This window comes from Panthera uncia, unplaced genomic scaffold, assembly GCF_023721935.1.
Source record: "Panthera uncia isolate 11264 unplaced genomic scaffold, Puncia_PCG_1.0 HiC_scaffold_1292, whole genome shotgun sequence".
Lineage (NCBI taxonomy): Eukaryota > Metazoa > Chordata > Mammalia > Carnivora > Felidae > Panthera > Panthera uncia.
The window spans coordinates 1-24,738 of NW_026057912.1; the positions used below are offsets into that span (position 1 = coordinate 1).

The following is a 24,738-nucleotide window of genomic DNA, read 5'->3' on the forward strand; positions in this document are numbered from 1 at the left end:
CAAAACCTTAAAAACAACAACAACAACAACAACAACAACAACAACAACAAAACCAAAGGGTGAGGGGGACACCTGTGTGGCTCAGTGAGTTAAAGGTCCAAATTTGGCTCAGATCATGATCTTATGGTTTGTGAGTTTGAACCCCACGTCAGGCTCTGTACTGGTGATGTGGAGCCTGCTTGGGATTCTCTCTCTCTCACTTCTCTCTCTGCCCCTTCCCCACTTGCACGCTTTCTCTCTCAAAATACATAAATAAATAAAAACTTAAAAAAGGAAAGAAAGAAGAAGCAGTAGCATCAAGTTAGCTCAAGGGCAAAAGCATCTCTTTTTACATCTCTGGAGCACACCTCGGCTTAGTCCAGGAAAATGGAAAAACTAGCCTCGCAGAATTATTTTCCTTTGTCAGCTCTGTAAATCAACGGAAAAGTTGAAAATCAGTGGGCATCTTCTTCACTGTTTGTGGTACCAGAATTCCATATTCTTCTGCTAAATTCATGTTATAGCAGTAAAGTTAAAATAAAAATATGTGTGTTGGGGTAAGATAAACCTGGGTGGGAAGCTCAACTTTTACACTTGCTACCAAGATATACTTGGACTGGTTATTTTACCTTCTTGAGCCTTAGTTTCCCTTTCTGAAAAGGTAATAATCATGCTTGCACACAAGGCTTTATAAACATAGTAAATACTTAGACAATGCTAACCATTTTTTAAAAAGATTTTATTTTTAAGTAATCTCTATACTCAACGTGGGGCTCAAACTCACAACCTCAAGATCAAGAGTCACATGCTCCACTGACTGAATCAGCCAGGCATCCCTAGAAAATGGTAGCCATTTTAATTAATAATAATCAAGAGTAATCGGCATTGACTGACAAAAAGGAGAAAGAAAGGTCTCTGTGCTTCAGCTACCCACTGGATTTGCTTAAGAACATGAACAGTCTACTTAGGCCAGTCTGTACACTTCATGAATAGAAATAAAGACAAATTGAGGCTCTGATACCACACTTTGCCTAGTCCCCAAATAAATTGCCCATTCAGAGCCGTGTCATCTCTGAGCCTTGCTACATAAACAGTAATCTTTTAGGGTTTATGGTCAGTCAGATAAATGTAGAAGTACTAATAACACCAAGTTCTTTTGGGAGATCAACAATCTAAGAAATGAAGATCTATGTCTAGAATCACACATGACTTTATATGAAGGAAAGTCTAGAAAGGACACTTCAGGATGAAAAGTATTTCAGGAACAGTCTTGAGCAGGTCATTAAAAAAAAATTTTTTTTTTTTTTTTTTTGCCTGAAATTCTAATGGGAGATTTGAACTAGGTAACCTCTAAAGTTTCTGATTATCTTTTTTAAAAATTTTTCTTTTAATGTTTATTTTTATTTTTGAGAGAGACAGGAAGAGCGTGAGCGGGGGAGGGGCAGAGAGAGAGGGAAACAGAATCCGAAGCAGGCCCCAGGCTCTGAGCTGTCACCACAGACCCCCAACTCAGGGCTCAAACTCACACTGTAAGATCATGACCTGGGCCAAAGTCAGATGCTTAACTGACTGAGCCACCCAGGTACCCCTAAAATTTCTGCTTTTCTAAAACTCTCTGATTTGTGTCTAGATCTTATCTTTTTTGGAAAACCATTAACTGTAGACTAAATGCAATAGAGAATGGTAAGTTGAAGAAGAAAGGGCTGTAGAGTCCAATAGACCTTGTTGAAATTCTCAACTCTCAAAAGTTTGATAATAGCAAATTTGCTAGTTATTAGAAGAACTAATGATAATATGTTGTTAAAACACAAAATGCAACTGAGTACATTTGAAGATCTAATAATAAGTGATGCATGAATCAGGCAACATCTCATCTAGCAAGCAGAGATGCTCTGAGAAGTTGTACCAAATGGGAGGATTCATAGGCAGGAGGGTAGAGCAAAGGAGTTATTAACAAAACATAAGTAAGGATGGTTTCAGGCAGGTCAAGTTTCTTTGGGGAAGAAGGGACGGAAAGCGTTTTTATCATGGTGATTGCCTCACTAATGCTGATGAAGAAATTTCAGATTGACTCTTAAAAAGTCACATTTAAAAAAATTTTTTTTTGATGTTTATTTATTTATTTTTGAGTGAGAGACAGAGAAAGAACGAGCTGGGGAGGGGCAGAGAAAGAGGGAGAGAGAGAACCCCAAGCAGGCTCCGCACTGTCAGCACAGAGCCCGATGTGGGACTCTATCTCATGAACTGTGAGAGCATGACCTGAGCTGAAATCAAGAGTCTGAGGCTTGACTGACTGAGCCACCCAGATGCCCCTAAAAAGTTACATTTTTAGGAGAGGTCAAAACTATAATTAAGTCTTGATTTGCCATCATGGGTGGGGAGCAAATGACTCCATTTGGGGCTTATGTTTTTTTTTTTTTTTTAACAATATAAAAAAGTACTTGGCACTTGTAGATGTTCAATAAATGCAAGAAAAAAATTATGATTATTACTGGGACTAGGACTAATTAATACATCTGATTAATCATTAAGAAAATATCACATGTTAGCAGCCGCCAAAACTATTATGATTGGAAACATCTGTTATGGAAATTTTAACATGAGGTTTTTCTAACAGAGTATCATATTAGGAGAAGCTTTGAAATATACCATGATTCGGTGCCTGGGTAGCTCAGTCAATTAAGTGTCTGACTCTTGATTTTGGCTCAGGTGAAGATCTCTCGGTCATGAAATCAAGTCCCGCGTCGAGCTCCACACTGGGCATGGAGTCTGCTTGGGTTTCTCTCTCCCTCTCCCCAACTCCTTAAGAAAATTAAAATAAAATAAAATCTACCATAATTCACATCACATGTCTTCCCGGGATAAATAAATATATGGTACAAAATCAACCCACTTTGAAAGTGTTAATCATGCAATTGTTATTACAAAAGGGCTCAACTGCATAATTAAATCAAACATTTAAAACCTGTAGCTAGTAAGGCATAAAATTTTGCCCTGAAAATTTTAGCAATTGAATTCTAAAGCAGATTGAAAATTTTTGTGAAGTTTTACCAAGCTGAAGAAAATCTGGAACAATTCCTCTTTCTGCCTAGAGATGATCTTACTCTAAGAACAAAATACCAAGAATTACATCATTCAGAAGAAGACCTAGATGGCAAGCTAGGAGGTTGACAGATATGTGGAGAGGAGAGGGGTACTTGAACTTGCAACCTATGGAGAAAGCATATCAGATTTGATCATTTCTAAAATCTAGGACAAGAGTAGCATTAGATCTGGGGTATATGTGTGAATGGAATCTTTGTTCTACAGAGATCGAGACACGTGTATCCTGTTTGTTTCTTCATGGATCTTTTGCATCAATGAAGTACAGTTTGAACAATAGGGGAATATGGAGGCTAGTGTTTCAAATTATAACATAGTTGAAATGTTTCTCTAATAGGCCCATCTTAGTGATAGCAGTGTCTAGGACATTTAAAATTTTTATGTTTAATGCTTAAAATTTTTTAATGTAATTTATAACTTAAAAATATATGAACAATGCAAAATGAAGATAATGAAAACCTCTAGTAATCTTGCACTGTAGAGTTAGCAGCTGCTAATAGTTTGGTGAAAGATTTCCAGATTGTTCCCATTCGGGGCTATTATAAGATGATGCCACAAAGAACATCCTGCTTCATAAATCATTGTGCAACTAGTAAGTACTTCTGGCTAGAAATAAGCTTGCTGGTCAGAGAATGTACAGCAAAAGTTGACCAATGTAAAAAAAATTTTTTTTAATGTTTACTTTTGAAGGAGAGAGAGAGAGAGAGAGAGAGAGACAGAGCATGAGTGGAAGAGGGGCAGAGAGAGAGAGAGGGAGACACAGAATCCAAAGCAGGCTCCAGGCTCCAAGCTGTCAGCACAGAGCCTGATGCAGGGCTCAAACCCACGAGCTGTGAGATCATGACCTGAACTGAGGTCAAGACACCGAACCAACTGAGCCACCGAAGCACTCCAAAAAGTTGGCTAGTATTATGTCTACCAATAGTGTGTAAAAGTGCTTAACATATTTTTAATATCCTTCATGTTAGCAATCATGAATAAAACTAGTCAGGACCTGGGGTGCATGCCTGGCTCAGGAGGAGGAGCATGTGACTCTTGATCTTGGGGTTGTAAGTTTGAGCCCCACGTTGGGAGCAGAAATTACTTAAAAATAAAATCTTCAAAAAAAAGTAGTCAGAACCTGAGTTTCCATCCTTTTCTAAAAAATAATTTTAAAGAGGTCCTGAAGGGAAATCTGAAGTATCATTAGTATTGAATGACAACTGCATTTCATTGTGTACGGGTTTTTTTTTTTTTTTTTTTTTGTAGCTGTCTAGCTTCACCCGAATGTTGGCTCTAGAAGATTTTATTCTGCTGGCCAGTGGAACAGAGTCAGTAGAAAATGACACTTTCAAAACTCTGAGTACCTTGAAGACCTTGGAACTCTGGAAAAATAAGTTAAGACGAGTCCCCAGGGTTCTGCCAGCCAGTCTTGAAGTGTTAAAACTAAATGAGAATTCAATAAATGTCCTACACGGATCTGATTTTGAAGGACTGAAGAAATTAAAAATCCTTGAACTTAAAAACAATCTGATCTCTTCTCTCTCTCCCAGCACACTCTCTTCTTTGATCAGTTTGCAGAGTTTGATGTTGGATGGCAACATTATCGAATCTGTAGCTGGACCACTGGTACTTCCCCACCTGAAAAGTATGAGCCTGGAGAATAATAAACTGCATCTTATACCAGCTAGCTTCTTTGCTTCTCTTCAGGCTTTGCAATTTCTCAGTGTCAGTGGTAATTTTCTGACTAAAATTCCTATTAATCTGCCCAAATCCCTGCTCTCTTTAAAAATGGAGAGAAACCAGCTCAAAGTGGTAAGGTTTCGAGACATGAGACACTTGGAGAATCTTTCCCACCTTTATCTGTCAGAAAACTCACTCTCCTCCATTGATGGGGCACAGATCCTTGCCAATTTAACTACTCTTGAGTTGTCCCAAAACCAGGTTCAAACGTTGCCCCTTAAACTACCAGCAAGGCTACAAAAACTAGATATTAGCAATAATCTGATTCAGAGAGTTACAGCCCAAGACTTCCAGGACCTCCGAGACCTGAAACACTTGTTTCTGGACAACAACATTGTCAGCTTGTTCGAAGCTGGAGCCCTGCAGATGTGTTCCCAGCTCTCCAACCTGGCCCTGGAACAGAACCTGCTGTTGTCTATACCTCTAAGGTAAGGGAGAGTTCTCACTTATGTTGACTCCTTTTAACGTTTTCTGAAGATTGGGGCAATTAAGCACAGCATACAAGCAAGAAAAACAGAGCAAACGTAAATGATCTGATCAAGGCTATCCAAGGGTTCCAGGGTAGAGGTTTTAGACGGGCTTTTGGAATCCCCAGCCCTCTAACTGAATCTGCACTAACTTAATTGCTCTCACCTGTCAGACAAGACACCAACAGGGGCGATCTGTATTTGAAAATATACGACGCCACTTTGGCGGAGTATGCTAACAAACATAATATGGGGATGGTATTTGTAAAAATGTATTTTGGTTTTTAAGCATGTGGCCTGAGATCCAGCAACAGGTACACAGCCACTAGCGAAGCAAGGATATGTAAAAGAAATGAGAGGGAAGTTTAGTAAAATATTTTTAAAAGCATTGAAATAGTAGCTATGAAAAAAATCAGAAGTGTATAATCTCATCTTGTATTTACTTGGAATTCTGTTTTTGGGAGACTCGTTTTCTTCTCAGGGCTGTGATCTTTAAAGGACTTAATCCTGGTTCTGCTTCTAACTGTGTCTGCCTGTGGGTGTGTGAGTCCATTTGGGGTGTCTTACCTTGTGTTCTCGGTTGTCTCCTCAGTTCTCTCTCTCACAAACATGCATACACACACACTCCTGCACATATGGACACAAACACATACATATCCTCATACTCTGACACTTAATTTCTCTTTCCAAATATCCCTCCCTCTGTGCCCAACCCACCATCCTGTTCCCCCACCCAGTCATAACTATGACTAATGTACATGTTGACATTAATTGATGCTTTTTATGTAAACTTTATTACATGTTCTACATTTGTAAAGTAGATAATAAAGTAGAAGAATAAAGCCCTATTATTCTCGTAAAAAGATGTTATGTTATTTATTATATGTGCCTGTCAGTGGACTCGTTTTCCTTTTGGTGCTTTATAGGAAAAAAAGGCATCTTGCTCTGTTGATTATCATTATCAAATTGCTTGTAATTAATATACCAACTTCTGGCTTCTGTAAGACCCTATGGCACTCAATTTACTTATCTGCATTGCTAGTTACAATAAACAACTTTTTTTATGAATGAAAAAGGGAAAAATTATCTTTGATATGTACAGATGTTCATTTTTTTCTTTAAAAAGATTTTTTTAATGTTCATTTTTGAGAGAGAGAAAGACAGACAGAGTGAGCACGAGTGGGAGAGGGGCAGAGAGAGAGGAAGTCACAGAATCCAAAGCAGGCTCTAGGCTCTGAGCTGTCAGCACAGAGTCCGACACGGGGCTTGAACTCACAGACTGTGAGATCATGTCCTGAGCCGAAGTCAGACACTTAACCGACTAGCCACCCAGGCTCCCCCAGATGTTCATTTTTTCTAGTTGAAAAAAAGAAGTTTGTTATATAGTATGGTAACTGTACCCAATGCAAAACATGAAAAAATGATTTATCCAATGGAAATCAAGATTTTAAAATATTCAGGGTTATTTGAAATTAAGCAATTTCTTTTAATGTATAAGCGTATGCATACATACAATTAATTTACTTCAACAAATAAGTTTTGAGTGTTTTCCTTGTGCCAGGCACTTTACCAGGCACTTGAGATACACCAGTGCAACAAAAATAAAACTTCTTGTTCTATACAGCTTAAATTCTAGCAGGGAAAGAGTAACCATAAACACAAGGTGTACGTATATAACATTTACATGGTGTTAGGTGTTATAGTTAGCAACAACAAAAAAGGGTGGCTGGTTGCCATTTGAAATAGGGTAAGCATGGTAACCCTCACAAAAATGTAAGCTTTGAGCAAAGACTGGAAGGAGGTGAGGGATTTAGCTGTGAAGCTGTTTGGGGGTGGGGGTGGGGGAGGAAAGTGTTCTAGACAGAAGAGCTGATACAAAAGCCATAAAGAACATGCCTGCAGTGTGTCAAGACTCTAATACTTGTAATTTCAGTCATTTCTCTACTGTATTTCAAGCCTTACTTTCTATCACTATATGCCCCTTTTCCAAGAAAAAACAAATCACATATAGACTAAAAACTCATGAAAGAGATTGGGGAATGACTCTCTTGTCAAGGATTCTCAGTGGGCTGTAACAGCCATGGCAAAACTGTGAATCCAGGGGACTTCTCTATTCAGGTAGCTTTTAGAAAGCATTTGGCTAAGTAATCCTGCTAAGTTTAATGAGTGAAAAGTAGCTTAATTATTTACTCCCGCCAGGGCATTTGTGTGTTTAATAAGTGACTACAGAAAGCACAACGCTTTTACCCAATGGAGTGTATAATAGAATTGCAAGCCTGAGCTAGCCATAATTCTTGAATCTGACTCCACATTACAATTATCTGGAGAACTTTAAAAAAGCATACTTAGGCCCAGACCTCACTTCAAGCCAATTAAAGCAGATACCCAAGAGTTTTTGCCCAGGCATCAGCATTTTTAAAAAGCTCCCAAGATCAATTTAATGTGCAGCCAGGGTTGAGAAGTAATGGGCAAGAATAATGGGGCAAAGGACATGAGATGAGACTGGGCTTTTCCTATGAGGATTAACTTAAGCATCACAGCTATCTACTTTGTCAAAGAACTTGGCCAGCTGTGAGAGCAATCTGCTTCTTGTGGAAAGTGATTTTTAAATTCTCCATCACCCCCCACCTCCCCAGCTTTTCTTTGAATTGGAAAGTGTGAATGACCCAGAAAAGGTTCTCTGTGGTTTTCCTCCCATAAAGCATTAAAACACAGTACGATCTGTTGTTTTTGTTTTTTTTTTTAATTTCTGAATGTTAAGACTTTTATCCACAAGCTTAAAACAGGACACTTTTTATTTTCATGGGTTTTATTCATACACAAAATTGTACTTTAAAATTCAGTTTTGTATTAATAAACTATAAACACAGGCAACCTGTTACTAGTTGCTAACCTAACCTAATTTGTTGCTTAGTTGCTAGCTATGTATCCTACCACAAATCACAAACCCCTTCTTTTGCCGACCATCCTCCATTCTACATTGTACCAAGGAAGTAACAGTGGATGTTTTCAGGTGCACATATATTCAAATATCTACTACTTTTGCCTCAATACATTATTCGAAATAGAAAATAATACCTAGGGGCTGCTGGGTGGCTCATTCAAACACCCAACATCTGCTCAGATCATGATCCCACGATTCGTGAGTTCAAGCTCCACGATGGGCTCCGAGCTGACAGCTTAGAGCCTGGAGCCTGCTTCAGATTGTGTCTCCCTCTCTCTCTGCCCCTCCCCCACTTGTGATCTCTCTTTCTCTCTCTCTCTCTCTCTCTCTCTCTCTTTCAAAAACAAATTAATAACCATTTAAAAAAAAGAAAAAATAATACCTAACATAACATTAAGTACTGACTAAACCAGCAGTGAGTTCATATATGCATGTTATTTCCGATTACTCTTTACAACAAACCTGCGAATGTACGTACATTTTTTAAACTATTATTTTACAGATTACAACATTAAGGTTAGGAGGTATCAAGAAACTTGCTCAAAATCGCATCGTCAGTAAGTGGTGGAGTCAAGATCAAACACAGTAGTCTAACTCCAGAGTCAGGGAATTTTAGCCACCACGCGAGATTTACCCACCTCTGAGATTTACTCTGCTATAAACAATATATTATACTACTTAAAACTTAGAATGCCCAAGACCTGGGTCTCACTTTTGCTGCTTTTCATTTCACCAATCTGTAGCTCAGTGAACAAATATAAGTCACATCACCTTTTCTTTATCCACAATTTGGATAATTCAAATCCAGAATAGCTTTCTACAACCTAACACAGGCATAGCATTTTACCTTACTTACACTCAGGTGCCATCTACTGGTAAAATGGGGTGTACCCCTTTTTACTTTAAAAAGCCACAGACCCAAAGAACAAACAGCATTTTTAGAAACATGTTTGTCTTAAAATCAGGGAAACTTTTTGAGCATAAATCAGACTTATAAAGACAAAGTATATCAAAGCAATAAATGACCGCCCTAAGTTCACAAAATCAGGACATTAGTGATTTCTCTTACAGTGTCATTTTGGTTATAATGTCCATAGAAACACAGAAGAAAAAAAAAAAAGGAAGAGCAGGTATAAGTTTTAGATACCCACCCTAGAACTGTTCATTATATTTGTTTAAAAGAAAACTTGGCTTTCTCATTTTCATTAGCTAACATTTATTATGTGACTTCCGTGTATTAGGCACTTTCATCTATAGGGTGGAAAATCAGAAACTTTAAGCCAAATAACTTACCTGAAGTTGCGTACTGGTAAAAAGAATGGCCAAAGTTAGAACTCAAGTCTTAATTAGTAGACTGGACTCTTTGGTTTACTTTATCATATCTTTCCTCAATTTCTCTCCCTTGTACTCTGAAGGGTAATAGTGTCTTGCTTACTGCTACACCATCTGCTAATAGTCCATATTTCCTTGGGGAAAAAAGCTATACGTAAGATTTTCTGTATAACTTTTAGGGATGTACCTTATGTCAGTTGGTATGTACATAAAATACATTGTCTTGGGGACTGACTTCAAATTAAATTTAACTATCAAACTGTTGGCGCTCCTGGGTGGTGCAGCCGGTTAAGCGTCAGACTCTTTTTTTTTTTTTTTTTCCCCAATATATGAAATTTATTGTCAAATTGGTTTCCATACAACACCCAGTGCTCATCCCAATAAGCGTCCGACTCTTGATCTCAACTCAGGTTCCTGAGTGCAAGCCCCGCATTGGGCTCTGCACTGATGGCCCAGAGCCTACTTGGGATTCTGTCTCTCCTTCTCTCTGCCCCTCCCCCACTTGTTCCTCTCTCTCTCTCTCTCTCTCTGTCTCTCTCAAAATACATAAAATTTAAATAAAATAAAAAATAAATGTTATATAAATTTAACTATCAACTGTTAAAATGAAAGAAGTGATTTTTCCCTGGTAAGTTCATCTACTTTTTAAGGTAAACTTTATTCCAACTAAGGCGACAACACTTTAAATAAATAATCAAAATCACAAATACTTATATATGTATATTCACTGTACAGTTTAGGATATTAACATAAAATATACAATCATCATATAACCGGGACCACCACAATAAATGTCACTGAATACTAAAAGACATGAGTGCACACTCAGGGGGTTCACACTCTATGGAAATAGCATCTGGAAATAGGAGAATATGAAGCTGTTGAGTAGCAGAAAAATTTTCAGGTTCACAATTGGGCTTCTGTTTTTTGTTTTTTTTACTTTTTATCAATAAGCATTAGCATGACATTTTTCACATTGGTATCCACAGTGAAAAACTTTTTTTTTCCTGATTATAGAGCAGTACCTGTTCAAGACTGAAAACTTCATCTGTTGAAAAATGAAATATCATCCAAGAATTGCTCAACAAGAGCCTATGTCTAGACATAATTTGTTTTTATGTATTTGAGATCATTTAATTTTGTTTTTTTTTTCTATTTTTTCCATTGAACATTATAGAGTATTTTTCTCTCCCTTTACCCTTTCTACTTTTTCTGAGTATCACTATGGACCTAAGGAATCTTAATTTTTTCAGTGTGTTATGATCATTTCAAGTTGCTAGTCTCTTTTGATTCTCAAATTGCTCCAAATTTGTCTAGTGGGTGCCCCTCCAAGGTGGTCCCTGTGTTCATGAGACCCGATTCCATTATTTCTCTTAAAAATTTTTTTAATGTTTATTTATTTTTGAGAGAGAGAGCTGGTGAGTGAGTGAGTACATGTGTGCCTGAGAGCTAGGGAAGGGCAGAGAGAGAGGGAGAGAGAGAATCCCAAGTAGGCTGTGCACTGTCAGGGCAGAGCCGAATGCAGAGCTTGATCCCACAAACCGTGAGATCATGACCTGAGATGAAATCAAGTGTCTGGTGGTGCTCCTCCATTATTTCTCTTTTTTAAAAATTGAGGTCAAATACACATACAACTTGCTTAACCATTTTTAACTGTCCAGTTCAGTAAAATACCTTCTTATTGTTATGTAATTGGTCTCCAGAACTTTTTCATTTTGCAAAACTGAAACTCCACACTCATGAAGCAACTCCCTGTTTCCCCCTCTCCCAGCCTCTGACAACCACCATTATACTTTCTGTTTCTATGAATTTGACTTCCCTAGAAATCTCATATAAGTGGAACTATAGTAGTTGTCTTTTTTGTGCTAGGCTTTTTTCGCTTAGCATAACGTCCTCAAGGTTTATCCATGTTGTAGAATGTATCAGAATTGCCTTTGGTTTTTTTGTTTTGTTTTGTTTTGTTTGTTTTTTGTTTGGGGTTTTTTTCATTTTTTAGTTTGTTTTTTAATGTTTTTTAATGTTTATTTTTGAGAGAGAGAGACAGAGTGTGAGCGGGGGAAGGACAGAGAGAGGGCGACAGAATCCAAAGCAGGCTCCTGGCTCTGAGCTGTCAGCACAGAGCCTGACACGGGGCTTGAATTCATGAACTGAGCTCAAGTCAGGGCACTTAACCTACAGAGCCACCCAGGTGCCCCGGAATTTCCTTCCTTTGTAAGGCTGACTATTCCATTGTATGTACATCTTGTATTTTGCCTATCAATTCATGGTCAATGTACATTTGGATTGCTTCCACATTTTAGCTATTGTGAATTTAATATGGGTGAATAACATGTAAATAATGTACAAGATTATTTAATATGTAAATATCTCTTTGAGACCAATCATGCTTTCAATTCTTTTGAGTATGTACCCAGAAATGGAATTGCTGGATCATGGGGTAATTCTATTTTTAATTTTGGGGGGAAGCACCATACTGTTTTCCATAGCGACTACACCATTTTACATTGCCTCCTACAGTGCACAAAGGTTCTAATTTCTCCATATCCTCATCAACACTTGTTATATTCTGGATTTTTGATAGCAGCCATGCTGATGGATATTGCTTATCTTTGAATATGTCATTGCATTCTGGCTCAGATGTTCTAGCTTACCTTGCTCCAGACATAGAATAAGCCATTTCTCTAAGAAGCCTTGCTTCTTTTAAGTGGAAACTGGAATTCTGAAATTAAGATCTGGGTGTTCAGTGTGCTATGCTATTGGAATAGCATTACCATTAGAGTGTAACTTTATTTCTAGATCCTTCCAGTATGCAGAATTAGGAAATATGTATTTTTAAGCTATGAATTCATATTAAAATCTCCAATTCACATTTAACATTAGAGGGTTTTTCTTATTTTATATTTGCATATCTTCTTTTACAATGAAATCTTGGTTCCTAATGATATGAATATACTTACTGATTTGTTTTGTATTAGAGCATTCATTTAAAAAGTTTCAAAATTTCATTACTAGGTGGTGTTAATAATAAGCATGCTAAGAGAAGTTTCCTTGCAGATCCTTTTGTCCCTAGTGTCTAAGGCTTAGATATACCCACCAAGGATATTTAGTCAGAGTACTTTTTCTTTCCTTTATGGGTTATACACCAACATAAACATTGATTAATTAGATATGTTTGTTTCTGTTTGTATTCAGTTTTAGGGCTTGTTTTTGCTTTGCCATTTTTGTTTTGTGAACGTGTAAAACATTAATATGATTCAGAAGTTAAAACCATATGCAAACACTTCCTATAAGTAACCAGTTTTATTCACTTCTGGTTTATCATTCTTTTTTCCCCCAAACATAAGCAAATATATGGACATGTATTTTTATTTCCCTCTTACACATACTGTACATACTATTCTACTTTTTGCTTTTTCCCCTTAACCATACTTTCTGGAAATCATTTTGTAGTAATTCATAGGAATGAGTCCCTTCCTTTTTAAAGACTGCATAGTAGTTTTTTACTGTTGTATTTGGTTGTTTCCAATCATTTTGTATTATAAGTAATACCATAATAAACACATATATGCTGTTTTATATTTGTGAACCGTATATGTAGAAGTGAGATTTCTGGGTTGAAGGGTGAATACACAGGTTATTTCTTTAGGCTTTGCTGAATTCTCCTCCATAGGGGCTATGCTACTTTAGTCTCTGTGTATGAGAATGTCTGTTCCTTCACAGCTTTGCCCACAGAATGTGTTGCTAGAAATTAAGATTTTTACCAATCTGGTAGGTGAGAAATGGCATCTCTCTGTGGTTTTATTTTTCATTTCTCTATTTTGAGTATGGTTGAAGACTTCAGGGCTTTGCTTTTCTGTGGTTTGGTTTTTCTTTTAATTTATTTTGAGAGAGAGAGAGAGAGAGAGCTCATATGGGCTAGAGGTAGAGAGAGAGGGAGACACAGAATCTGAAGCAGGCTCCAGGCTCTGAGCTGTCAGCACAGAAACCGATACAGGCTTTGAATTCACGAGCTATGAGATCATGACCTAAGCTGAAGTTGGACACTTAACCGACTGAGCCACCAGGTGCCACACTTTGTCTGGGTTTTAAGGTGCAGATATTTTCCCCCAGTTTATAATTTATCTTCTGACTTTGCATATGTCTTTTGCTATAAACAATTTCTTTTTTTTTTTAATTATGTTTAATGTCATTGATTCATTGATCTTTTATAGCTTCTGGATTTTCAAGCCATAGTTAGAAAAGCTTTCTCATAGAATTAGTACTTCAAAAATGATATAAGTATATGATTTTTATTGTCACATAAGTTTATTATCTCTTAATTTACATATTAGGAGACATTAGTCTATCCTTTTTTTGCTGTTATAAGTATAATTAAATATGTGACAAACATGTTTGCAAATAAATCTGTTTGCTTCTGTTATCTCCTAGTTGAAAGGTATGACATTATTTAAATTTGATACATAGTACCAAATTGTTTCCAAAATGGTACCAATTTAAACTCCCACCAATAGAGTTTAAGTTCTTACCTTACAACCTCTTCAGCAGCAATAAATATAAAAATTTAAAACCAGGGTGCCTGGGTGACTCTGTTGGTTAAGCACCTGGGTCTTGATGATCTTTTGATTTTGGCTCAGGTCATGATCTTATGGTTTCATGAGTTTGAGCCCCACATCGGGCTCCTCACTGTGGGTGCCCACCCTCTCTCTCAAAATAAATACACACTAAAAAAAAATTAACCAAAGCCATGTTCTAATTTCATACATAAAACATTGCATCACTTTTTCATTGCCTTTTATATTCATGAAGAACAACACTTTTTCATGTTTTTATTCAATACTTTTTTTCTCGTATAAATTATGGATTCGTGGCCTTTGCTACCTAAAAAATTGGGAACTTTTTTTCTTATCAATTTGTTTCTGTGATCCTATTTGACAACAAAAGAAATTAAAGAGTTTTATGGCTAGGAACCAGAAAACTCAGAGGGTTAGAAAACAAGACCTATGAGAAAGGGTTAAAGACCTATACATAAGACTTAATTTTTCAAAACAAGTCTTGTTTTCTAGCTTCAAACAGGACATGGTGGTACAGAAAAGGCTGGTGTTGCTCAGTCCAGGTTGCCTAGGTAGTTATGGAATGTTGATCATGGCTTCCTCTCACATCCTGTTTCCATACTTTTGCAGGCTTCCAGGGACCTTAGCCAGGCTGGACCTCAAAGGCAATGCCATCCAGGATATTACTGAGAGGGACCTCAAGGATCTGAAGCAGCTTCAGGTTCTAAACCTTAGGAATAACAAGATTTCTGCCTTAGACCTCAAAGCCTTGGAGGGGTTGCCTCGCCTCAGACATCTGTATCTGGATGGAAATCCGTGGAATTGTACCTGTAGTCTCATAAGAGCGAGGGAGATCCTGAAGGCCAAGGGCACAGATGTGAAGGGGGGACAATGTGCTGCACCAGCAGAACGACAAGGGGAAAGCTGGATGTCCTCCAAGAAGATCATGAGACAATGTGAGCATCAACTACATCTAACCGAGAAAAACAAAGAAACCAAAAAGAAATCAAAACCAGAAGAGCACTCCAGCATCAGAATCAACATGGATGATGATTATTATGATTATGAAATAGATTAAGTATGAGCTTTGCCTACAGGTTAGAAAAAAATTTTTTTCTAATAGACTTCATTTTAGAGCAATTTTAGGTTCATAGCGTAGTTGAGACCAAGATATAGAGAGTTCCCATATACCCCCTATCTCCACACATGTATAGACTCCCCCATTGCAAAATCCCCCTTCAAAGTGGAACATTTATTACAATTGATGAACCTACATTGACACATCATCATCAACTGAAGTCCATAGTTTACGTGAGGGTTCACTCTTGGAGGCATACATTCTGGGGACCTGGACAAATGTATGACAACATGTGTCCATCATAAGAGTGGCAGAGTAGTTTCACTGACTTAAAAATGCTCTGTGCTCCAGATGAAGTTTTATAGCGTTCAATCTCTTAAGCAGAAATATACAATAAATTTAGATACGCAAGAGTCTTTTTTGTAAGTTTTTTTTTTTTTAAAAGAATGAAATCAGAGGGGCACCTGGGTGGCTCAGTCAGTTAAGCGTCTGACTTAGCTCAGGTCATGATCTCACGGTCCGTGAGTTCGAGCCCCGTGTGGGGCTCTGTGCTGAGGCTCAGAGCCTGTGCTCAGAGCTTGGAGCCTGCTTTGGATTCTGTGTCTCCCTCTCTTTCTGACCCTCCCCCATTCATGCTCTGTCTCTCTCTGTCTCAAAAATAAATAAACATTAAAAAAAATAAAAAAAAAAAGAATGAAATCAGAGTTGAAGTAAATTGAGGTGGGGGGAGGAAAGGAGAAAGGGACAATGGTAAGAAGATATAAGATTCCTTCCACTTAAAAGGTAATTAGTGTTTTATACTGAAATCTACACAAATAATAATGCCAAATAAATTGCCATCTCACTAACTTCCTGCAAATAGAGTAGCTCATTTTTTCACATAAGATGTTGACTTTTGTATATGAAGCTGATGCCTGCAGGTCTACGCTACTGGCTTTTGACTGTAAGCAATAGAGACATACTCCAACTCAAGCAAGCAAGAAAGTATTAGAAAGATTGGGAATAGCCCACAGAATCAAAGGAAAACTGAAGAATCTGGGAAGAACGGGGATCAGAACTGCTCCAGGGCCCCAGACAGAATGATGTAATGGAGAGGCCCTCAGCTTGTTCGAGGTTCTCTGTGCAGAATGAAGAGCTCTTGCTATTACCAGTGTTCGCTTCCCTCTTCTCAAGAGTCATATCCTCAGAAGGAGAGGCTAATTGGCTTAACTTGGGTCACATGTTCATCCCTGCTAAGGGACAGTAGGCCTTGTGGGACAGTCTTATCAAGACCAAAGGGAAACCAAAAAAAGGGAAAGATAAACTGGCACCTTAAATATTACAGATGTCCCTATAATGGCCTCCCTGAAAAGAGTTGTGTTTTGAGTTACAGTCTGTTTTCCCTGAGTTGACCACAATCCCACACTGCCTTCCTTTTGATGAACTGCATACTTTTGAGAATTGCCTGTCTGGTCATAGAGGTGTGACTATAGAATAATTTTTTTAATCAGTATTTTTTCTATCAATCTACTAGCAATCTTTTTCTATCAATCTACTTGTAAATAAAATCTACAGGCATATAAATCTGAAACCCCATCTAAATTGGCTCCTTTCCTAATTAGTAAGATTTACCTATTGCAGCATTTTACAAAGACTTCCATCAAAATGCTTCTAAAGGCAGAGAAAGGAAATAGTAGAGATTGAGTGGATGAGTAATATGCCCACCAGAAGCTTGAACTTTCACCAAAGTGTCATGTTTTAAAATTTTGTGCAGAATTTGTATTACTTGCTTTATGTCCACATTTTCTTCTCCCAAAATCTTTATGAAATTGACATTCCTTGGAAAAGAGCCCTATTTTTATTGTGGCTTCTAGAACTCCTTGGCATAGTGACAGGTTTCCCAACAACATAAAGCACAGAAGTACAGAAATAAAGGAACTCTTACGTGATTTTCCTTGTTATGGTGTGGGTTTCAACTCTTGTGATGTGTCTGACCTATAATTCTAAGAAAAACCAGTGATTTGTGATATGTAATAATATATAACCACTACCATTGCCTGGGTATTAATAATCAGAATTTCCAAGCTATGAGGGCCTTGAGAAAGAATCTTAGCCTTTTACAGATGTGAGAGCCAGTCTCATAGGGGTGAAGTCACTGTCAGGTTCACGAACATAGAAACTGGCAGAACTAGGGGTGTGCCTGGGTGGCTCAGTCAGTTAAGCTTCTGAGATTTCGGCTCAGGTCATCATCTCATGGTTCTTGGGATTGAGCCCGGCATTGGGCTCTGAACTGACAGAGAGGAGCCTTCTTGGGATTCTCTCTCTCTCCCTCTCTCTCTGCCCCTCCCCCACTCTCTCCATCAAAATAAATAAATAAACTTAGAAAAAAGAAAGTGGGAGAACTGGAACTTGATTGCACCTGGGTTTTTTGTTTTTGTTTGTTTTGTTTTGTTTTGTTTTTTTACTTCCATTCAATACTCCTACTACAGAATTTGCTGTAAGATTCACTTAGGACACACTTTACTCACAATGTCCAGAATAGTAAAATGTTCCATAAAGTATGTGTATTTATTTGCTCTGGTGGCCATAACAAAATACTATGGCTAGGTGGCTTAAACAACAGAAATTCATTTTCTCACAATTCTGGAGGTTTAGAAAGCCCAAGATTAAGATGTCATCAGGGTTGATTTCTAGTGAGGCCTCTCTTCCTACGTTGTAGACCACTGTCTTCTTGCTGTGTGCACACACATGGAAAAAGATCTTTCCTGTCTCTTCTTCTTGTAAGGATACTGGTCCTATTGGATTAGGGCCCCACCCTTAAGACCTCATTTAATGTTAATTATCTCCCTAAAAGTCCTATCTCCAAATCCAATCATATTGGGGGTTAGGGCTTAACATAAGGATCTTGGGGGACACAATTTAGTCCATAACAGTATATATATATATATAGATAGATAGATAGATAGATAGATCAGTATATATATATACTGATCTACTTACCTATTTACCTATACTATCTATCTCAGTTTGGGGTTCTTGATTAAGTTTATTGATATCTTTACAGAAAAAAGAAAAAGAAATAAGAAAAAGGAAAGAGTGGGGAGAACAAAGTAGAAAAGGATCAGGAAATTTTAAGGCCCAATTATCGCACATTTATACTTATGTAGAGATTTTTAAAAATCAGATATTTAGTTGCTAATCTGAGAAGACAGCTAGCGGGCAAGGTTGAGATATAAGGCAGGTGAAACTTAGAAAGAAGAGTGAAATATAGATTGTGAGATAATGCTTCATGATCCTGGAAGACAGGTGTAGGTTGAGTGTTTTGGATTTGGAGAAGGGGCAGTCATCCTGGGCACAAGGGTACATTTAATATCTGAAAAAAGGGATTACTTTGTGGTAGATAAGGAAAAGGGGAGATTAATGTCCAGAGACTAGTTTTTCCTTTTACCTTTTAGTGCCACTGTTTCCTCATCTGTAAAATGGGGATTGTAGTATACCTCCTAGCGTTCTTTTGAATTAAACCTATATGGAAGAAAAACATTTCCTTAATTGCCCCCATAATTTGCAAATCCTCTTGTCTCTCCAAATGGAGACATTGTTCTATACCTCAGAGGCCAATCACACAGTAGCATATGCAAATGCCTCGCCCCCCCCCCCCCCCCCCCCCCGTTATGCAGTGGATAGCATGTGTCCATACTGAAGGCATTTTTCTTCTCTCACTGCTTTCCTTCTCCCTTTTCAAATCATGCCTGCTTAGACCTTCCAAGAGTCAGAACCGAGCCACTGCCTGGTCAATACTCTCCTACTGTGACTGTTCTCTTGGTAATACAAATCCTGGTTGAAGCCTTTAAATTGCCCCCTGCAAGGGCTTGATTGGTCTTTGATGAAAGACTAGTCTTCTACTCACCCTTGGAAAAGGGAGTGAGAAAAACGGAAATGAATAAATAGCTGAAATGAATGATCTGAAAAGAAGGCACTGAAGCTCCTTTCTAGAACATGCACATGGTCACATGCAAATGTACTACTTTTATCAGAGCTGATATTCTCATTCAGGAGCATACTTAGTGTCTACTTAGAAATACTCAGAATTTACCAACTTTGAAGAGTTTTTCCTCACAGACTTTATAACTTTCTGTTACACAATATGTGCAATAGCAAGAACTTTGGACTTGCCTTCTTGTGATGTGTAGGCTTTCTGTTAATGCCTTTGCAAAGGGGCTCACAAGTTTCAAATTTTCTGCTTTGTTGCACCTCTGAATCTCTTCCCTTACTTCATGGTTCATGGATGTTCTGGTTTTAGATGACAAAGATGTCTCTAAGGCCAATGCTCAGAAAACTCTCCTTTCTCTAAAGAAGTTCTTTTTTTTAATAGTTGTTCACTATGTCCCCTTATCAAATAATGCTCTGATATTGAGGCTGTAGCCAAAAATTCTGGTAAAACAACCATGCGGGGGTGGGGGTGGGGAAGGTTGGAAGAGGGTCGGTTGACATTTAATGCTTTCATCCCTTTTAATTTTTTCATTCCTTTTAAATACAGGTTATACAGATTTCACCAGCCCTGAGAAACAGAATAATCAGTATGTTTTTAAAGCTCTACTTTGCCAGAGGTCACGGTTCAGTTATATCACCCATCATTTAGTTAATTAGACATTTTGCTCTTAGCTGAATTTGCTTAAACAAATATGCACACAAATGAAAAACTACTATCTTTACAAATCAACCAAAAACTCAATGTTTCTCCATCATATAATTGTGTAGTGAATGTTAAAACTTGGATTCTTGCCAGCTTATTAGTCTGAAACCTCAGGGAATGTGTAAAAGTGCTCCCAAAGCGCAATTTTGTAAGAATGAACTTCGTGGAACTTCCTGGTATCATTCCAGTAATAATAATGGATTATCTTAACAGTTTGATTTTGTAACATTACTAGCATCGTCTCTGAGCTCAAGGATTACCTTTATTCCAGATGGTATCTGTTTTTGACAGGGAAGAGCTCCAATGATGGATTTCTTTATGTTTTTCCTCTAAGGTAGAATACTGTTCCAATATTCTCTATAGGCTGTCACAAAACACTGTTTTTAGGAACCCAATACAGAGGATTTTATTTAATAGCCATTATTCAACTTCTAAAACTGTCACTGACCATTGCCTCTCAAGTATTTGCATCCCAGTCTATCTTGGTTTCATAAAATACCTAGTGTATCATCATTCCTTCCCACCTGCTCTCTCCCCACAACACAAACTCCCCACAGGCTGCCCCACCCAGTGTTGGATCATTGTTATTCAGACTTCTAGTACTCATTTCTGCTTTAGGATTAACTTATCAACCACTTTTTTTAAAAGAATCACAAATGCCAGGGCGCCTGGGTGGCTCAGTCGGTTAAGTGTCTGACTTCAGCTTAGGTCATGACCTCACGGCTTGTGGGTTCAAGCCCCGCATCAGGCTCTGTGCTGACAGCTCAGAGCCTGGAGCCTGCTTTGGATTCTGTGTCTCCCTCTCTCTCTGTCCCTCTCCCACTCGTGCTCTGTCTCTCTCTCTCTCAAAAATAAACAAACATTTAAAAAAATTTAAAAAAAAAGAATCACAAATGCCACTGAAAATAAAACTGTCTGACAGACAATAAAGGTCCATGTATTACATGAAAAGTAATCCATGATAATTCTTCCCTTGGAAATGTGATGGAATTTCAAAATGGGATTCCTGTGTTAAAGGTTATGTGTATTTTTAATTATAATCGATAATATCAGATCATTTTACAAATATTACCTCCTCCAAATGTATCAACTCATCAGCAATGTTTTTAGATACCTGTTTCTGCCTGGTCATCATCATTTACCCTCAGTCTTTACTTTTTGCCCAACTGATGAATGAAAAAACAGTACCTCATTGTTTTGATTTTCACTTTACTGACTACTTGTGAGGTTGAGCATATTTTTATATGTTTGTTAGCCTTTGCATTTCCTCTTCTGTTGGTGATCTGTTCACTGTGCCCATTTTATTTTTTAATATGTATTTATTTTCAAGAGAGAGTGAGAGATCAAGCAGGGGAGGGGCAGATAGAGAAGGAGACACATAACGTGAAGCAAGCTCCAGGCTCTGAGCTATCAGCACAGAGCCCAATGTGGGGCTTGAACCATGAACCGCAAGATCATGACCTGAGCCAAAGTCAGATGCTGAACCCACCGAGCCACCCAGGCACTCCAGGTTGGTCAACTTTTAAGGTAAATGACCTAAGAGTACATATTTGTACAATTCATGCACAAATGAATGTGGCCGTGTTCTAATAACTTTTTAAAAACTCATAGTTGACTTATAGTTTATGATTCACCATGTAAGGAGCTTGGAAGTTGTCAATCTGTTGCAACCACAAATAAAAAAGCTGAATGAACTGAAAATCAACAACTCTTTTTTGATCCAGAAGAGAAAGCGAGATCCCAATTAGAGAGCCAGGTGAATGCAGAGAATCACAGGAGCAGAAAGCCCTGAGCAGAGGCCTCTGCAGGAACCTGTGCTATGGCAGAAAAATCTGACCTGTGATGGATAATTGCTAGAGGCTCAGAGTGGACAAGTCTGAGAATTAAAAGCTCTGGAGGGGCTGGCAGACACAGGAGGTCCCCCACACTTAGGTAAGCTTCACCTTCAGGAACTCAACCAGGTTCTCCAGTGAATATTAGGGGGAAAAAAATCTCCTCATGCTTCTGACAGCAGGAGGAGAAAAAGAGCCATTTTGAAAAATGCCAGAGCATTCTGTTCTTCTTAACAGGGGTACTCTCAAGAGAAACTATTTTACCACAGTCTAAATTATTGGGGTTTTATCCAATCTAGGGGGAAGGGAAATACCCAACGCCAGCCCTGTCTAGTCATCCTGGCCCACATAAGACGGGGGGTGGATTAGGGAACTGAAAAATACTTGCGAGTTCACAGACCAGAGGCACAAGGCTCACTAAAAGACTGAGATCTGATCATAGGATTGCAGAACGCTTCCCACCCTCTGCACCTTGACACCACATTACTAAAGGACTGTTCCTTCCACCCAGTACATCATGTCCAATCACCAAATAAAAATTACAAGGCATTCTAAATGGCAAACAAAAACAAAAACAAAAACCCAAAAAACAGTTTGAAGAGAGAGAGCAAGCATCAGAACCTGACTGAGATATAACGAGGATGTCGAGGTGACATATCAAAATGTCATACACTTGGAATCACAGCATGCTTGTCCCCATAATGTTTGAGACTTACCATATTTCTGAGGCTGTAGAATTCTTTCTGCATTTATCTGTCCCTGGTAGAACTTGGGTGGTGGGAATTATGCTTAAGAAGTTCAAAATTTATATTACACTTTATTTATATGAACACCTAACATTCCTAAAAGTGCCACATTCATTGCTTTTTTTCTTTTTTTTTGCAAGTGACAAAATTAGAAATTCTTTTTTTTTTTAATTTTTTTTTTAACGTTTATTTATCTTTGGGACAGAGAGAGACAGAGCATGAATGGGGGAGGGGCAGAGAGAGAGGGAGACACAGAATCGAAGCAGGCTCCAGGCTCTGAGCCATCAGCCCAGAGCCCGACACAGGGCTCGAACTCACGGACTGCAAGATCGTGACCTGAGCTGAAGTCAGACACCCAACCGACTGAGCCACCCAGGTGCCCCAGAAATTCTTTAGAAAAGAGACAAGTCCTTAAGCTTTGGATTGAATGGATATACATAATAAGATAATATGTTTTCCTATTGTTCCAGAATTGTGGCAGAAAACAACAGGCATCAAATCAAACCTCCTACTTTTTTATTTTTAATTTTTTTCAGCTTATTTATTTTAAGAGAGACTGAGACAGTGCGTGCAGGGGAGGGGCAGAGAAAGAGGGAGAGAGAGACTTCCAAGCAGATGCTGCACCGCAGTGCAGAGCCAGACGCAGAGCTCGCACTCACAAAAATGAGATCACGACCTGAGCCAAAACCAAGAGTCGGACGCTCAACCAACCGAGCCACCCTGGTGCCCCCAAATCCAGCTCCTTCTAAGGGCAGAGAAGTAGCTGGAATTTGACACTTCCATTCTCAGCCTACTGAAAGATGGCAAAGAAGAAAAGGGGGGAGCCCCTGCCTATCTCCTTTCAGGAGGCTGAACATTTTGAAGTCAAGAGACCTGTTACCCTACCTACGGTTACTCTTGGAGGAAAAAAACAAACAATTGAGGACAGGAGGCAGGGTCTGCATGTTGGGGGTGGTGGTGGTGGGATACTGTCAGACAGAAATGGAGCTAGAACCCCTTTGCTTAAGTTTGCAATTCAAGGAAGTACAAAAGTTGCAGCCTGCATGTGCCTGCAGACCTGAGAGCTGACCATGGAGAGATGAGACTGATGCCTCTAGTCTTGCCAGAAGTGGCAAACATTGGGGCATAGAGGTGAGTAGAACAGAGAAATGTAGCCGTGTGTGTGTGTGTGTGTGTGTGTGTGTGTAGGGGGCTGTCCCTTGGAATACACAGCCAAATTTCAGAAGGATGCTGGTGCCTGAAGAGCTTCCTTAGCAGAGCATCCCGTAGTCACATAAATGGCAATGGCTAGTGAGGAAGAAGACTGCAGGCTTTCCTGGTCACCACCTTTCCTCTCTCCCTCCTCTTTGTCCATCACCAGACAGAGGGACCGGAGAGATGTAGAAGGGAGTGAAGGGCGTGCCTGGTGCTTAGCCCTTACTTCCCCTGGCTGAACTGCCAAAGGGAGAAAAACTTTGACATGGACATGAGATTCCAGTTTCTTTTTTTAACGTTTATTTTTGAGAGACAGAGAGAGAGAGAGACAGAGCATGAGCAGGGGAGGGGCAGAGAGAGAGGAAGACATAGAATCTGAAGCTGGCTACAGGCTCTGAGCTGTCAGCACAGAGTCCGATATGGGGCTTGAACCCATGAACAGGTTCGAATTCACGAATCATGAGATCATGACCTGAGCCGAAGTCGGACGCTTAACCGACTGAGCCACCCAGGTGCCCCTCCAGTTTCAAAATAAAGTGAAGTGATGGGAGCCTGGATGGTTCAGTCGGTTGTGTCCCACTTCATCTCAGGTCATGATCTCACGGCTTGTGAGTTTGAGCCCCGTGTCGGGCTCTGTACTGACAGCTCAGAGCCTGGAGCCTGCTTTGGATTCTGTCTCTCTCTCTCTCTCTCCAAAATAAATGAACATTAAAACTCTCAAACATCTCTTAAAAATAAATAAATAAAATGAAGTGAGTCTTGGACAATGAGACTAGTCCAAAAAGTGACAATGACTGAAACACTAAGGTATGTGGCCAAGAAGTTAACAGATGTTTCCCGTGGGAAAAAGGGCTTGAGAGAACAAAGACTAGGTAGGCATTACAAAAATGCAATTATTTTATACATGCTATATGCAACATGCAATATTATATATATAAATATCTATCTATCTATATTTTTATATATATTTATATATATATTCACATTGAACAACCCAGGTTTAGCTGTGCAGGTTCACTCCTACTGGATTTTTTTTTGATACATTTTTTTGATAAATGTATTTTCTCTTCTTTATGATTTTCTTAATAACATTTTCTTTTTCTCTAGCTTACTTTATTAT

At 38.6% G+C, this 24,738-nt stretch overlaps 1 protein-coding gene across 1 annotated transcript; it reads left to right on the top strand.

Moving 5' to 3' along the window:
* Positions 1-4,329: 4,329 nt before the first annotated feature.
* On the top strand, positions 4,330-15,843 carry LOC125916885 (nephrocan-like; the record flags this gene model as incomplete). The annotated part of the gene is made up of 2 exons (XM_049623143.1): positions 4,330-5,231; positions 14,727-15,843. Coding segments are annotated over 2 exons (1,350 nt in total), but the record flags the coding sequence as incomplete, so codon positions are not given.
* Positions 15,844-24,738: the final 8,895 nt, after the last annotated feature.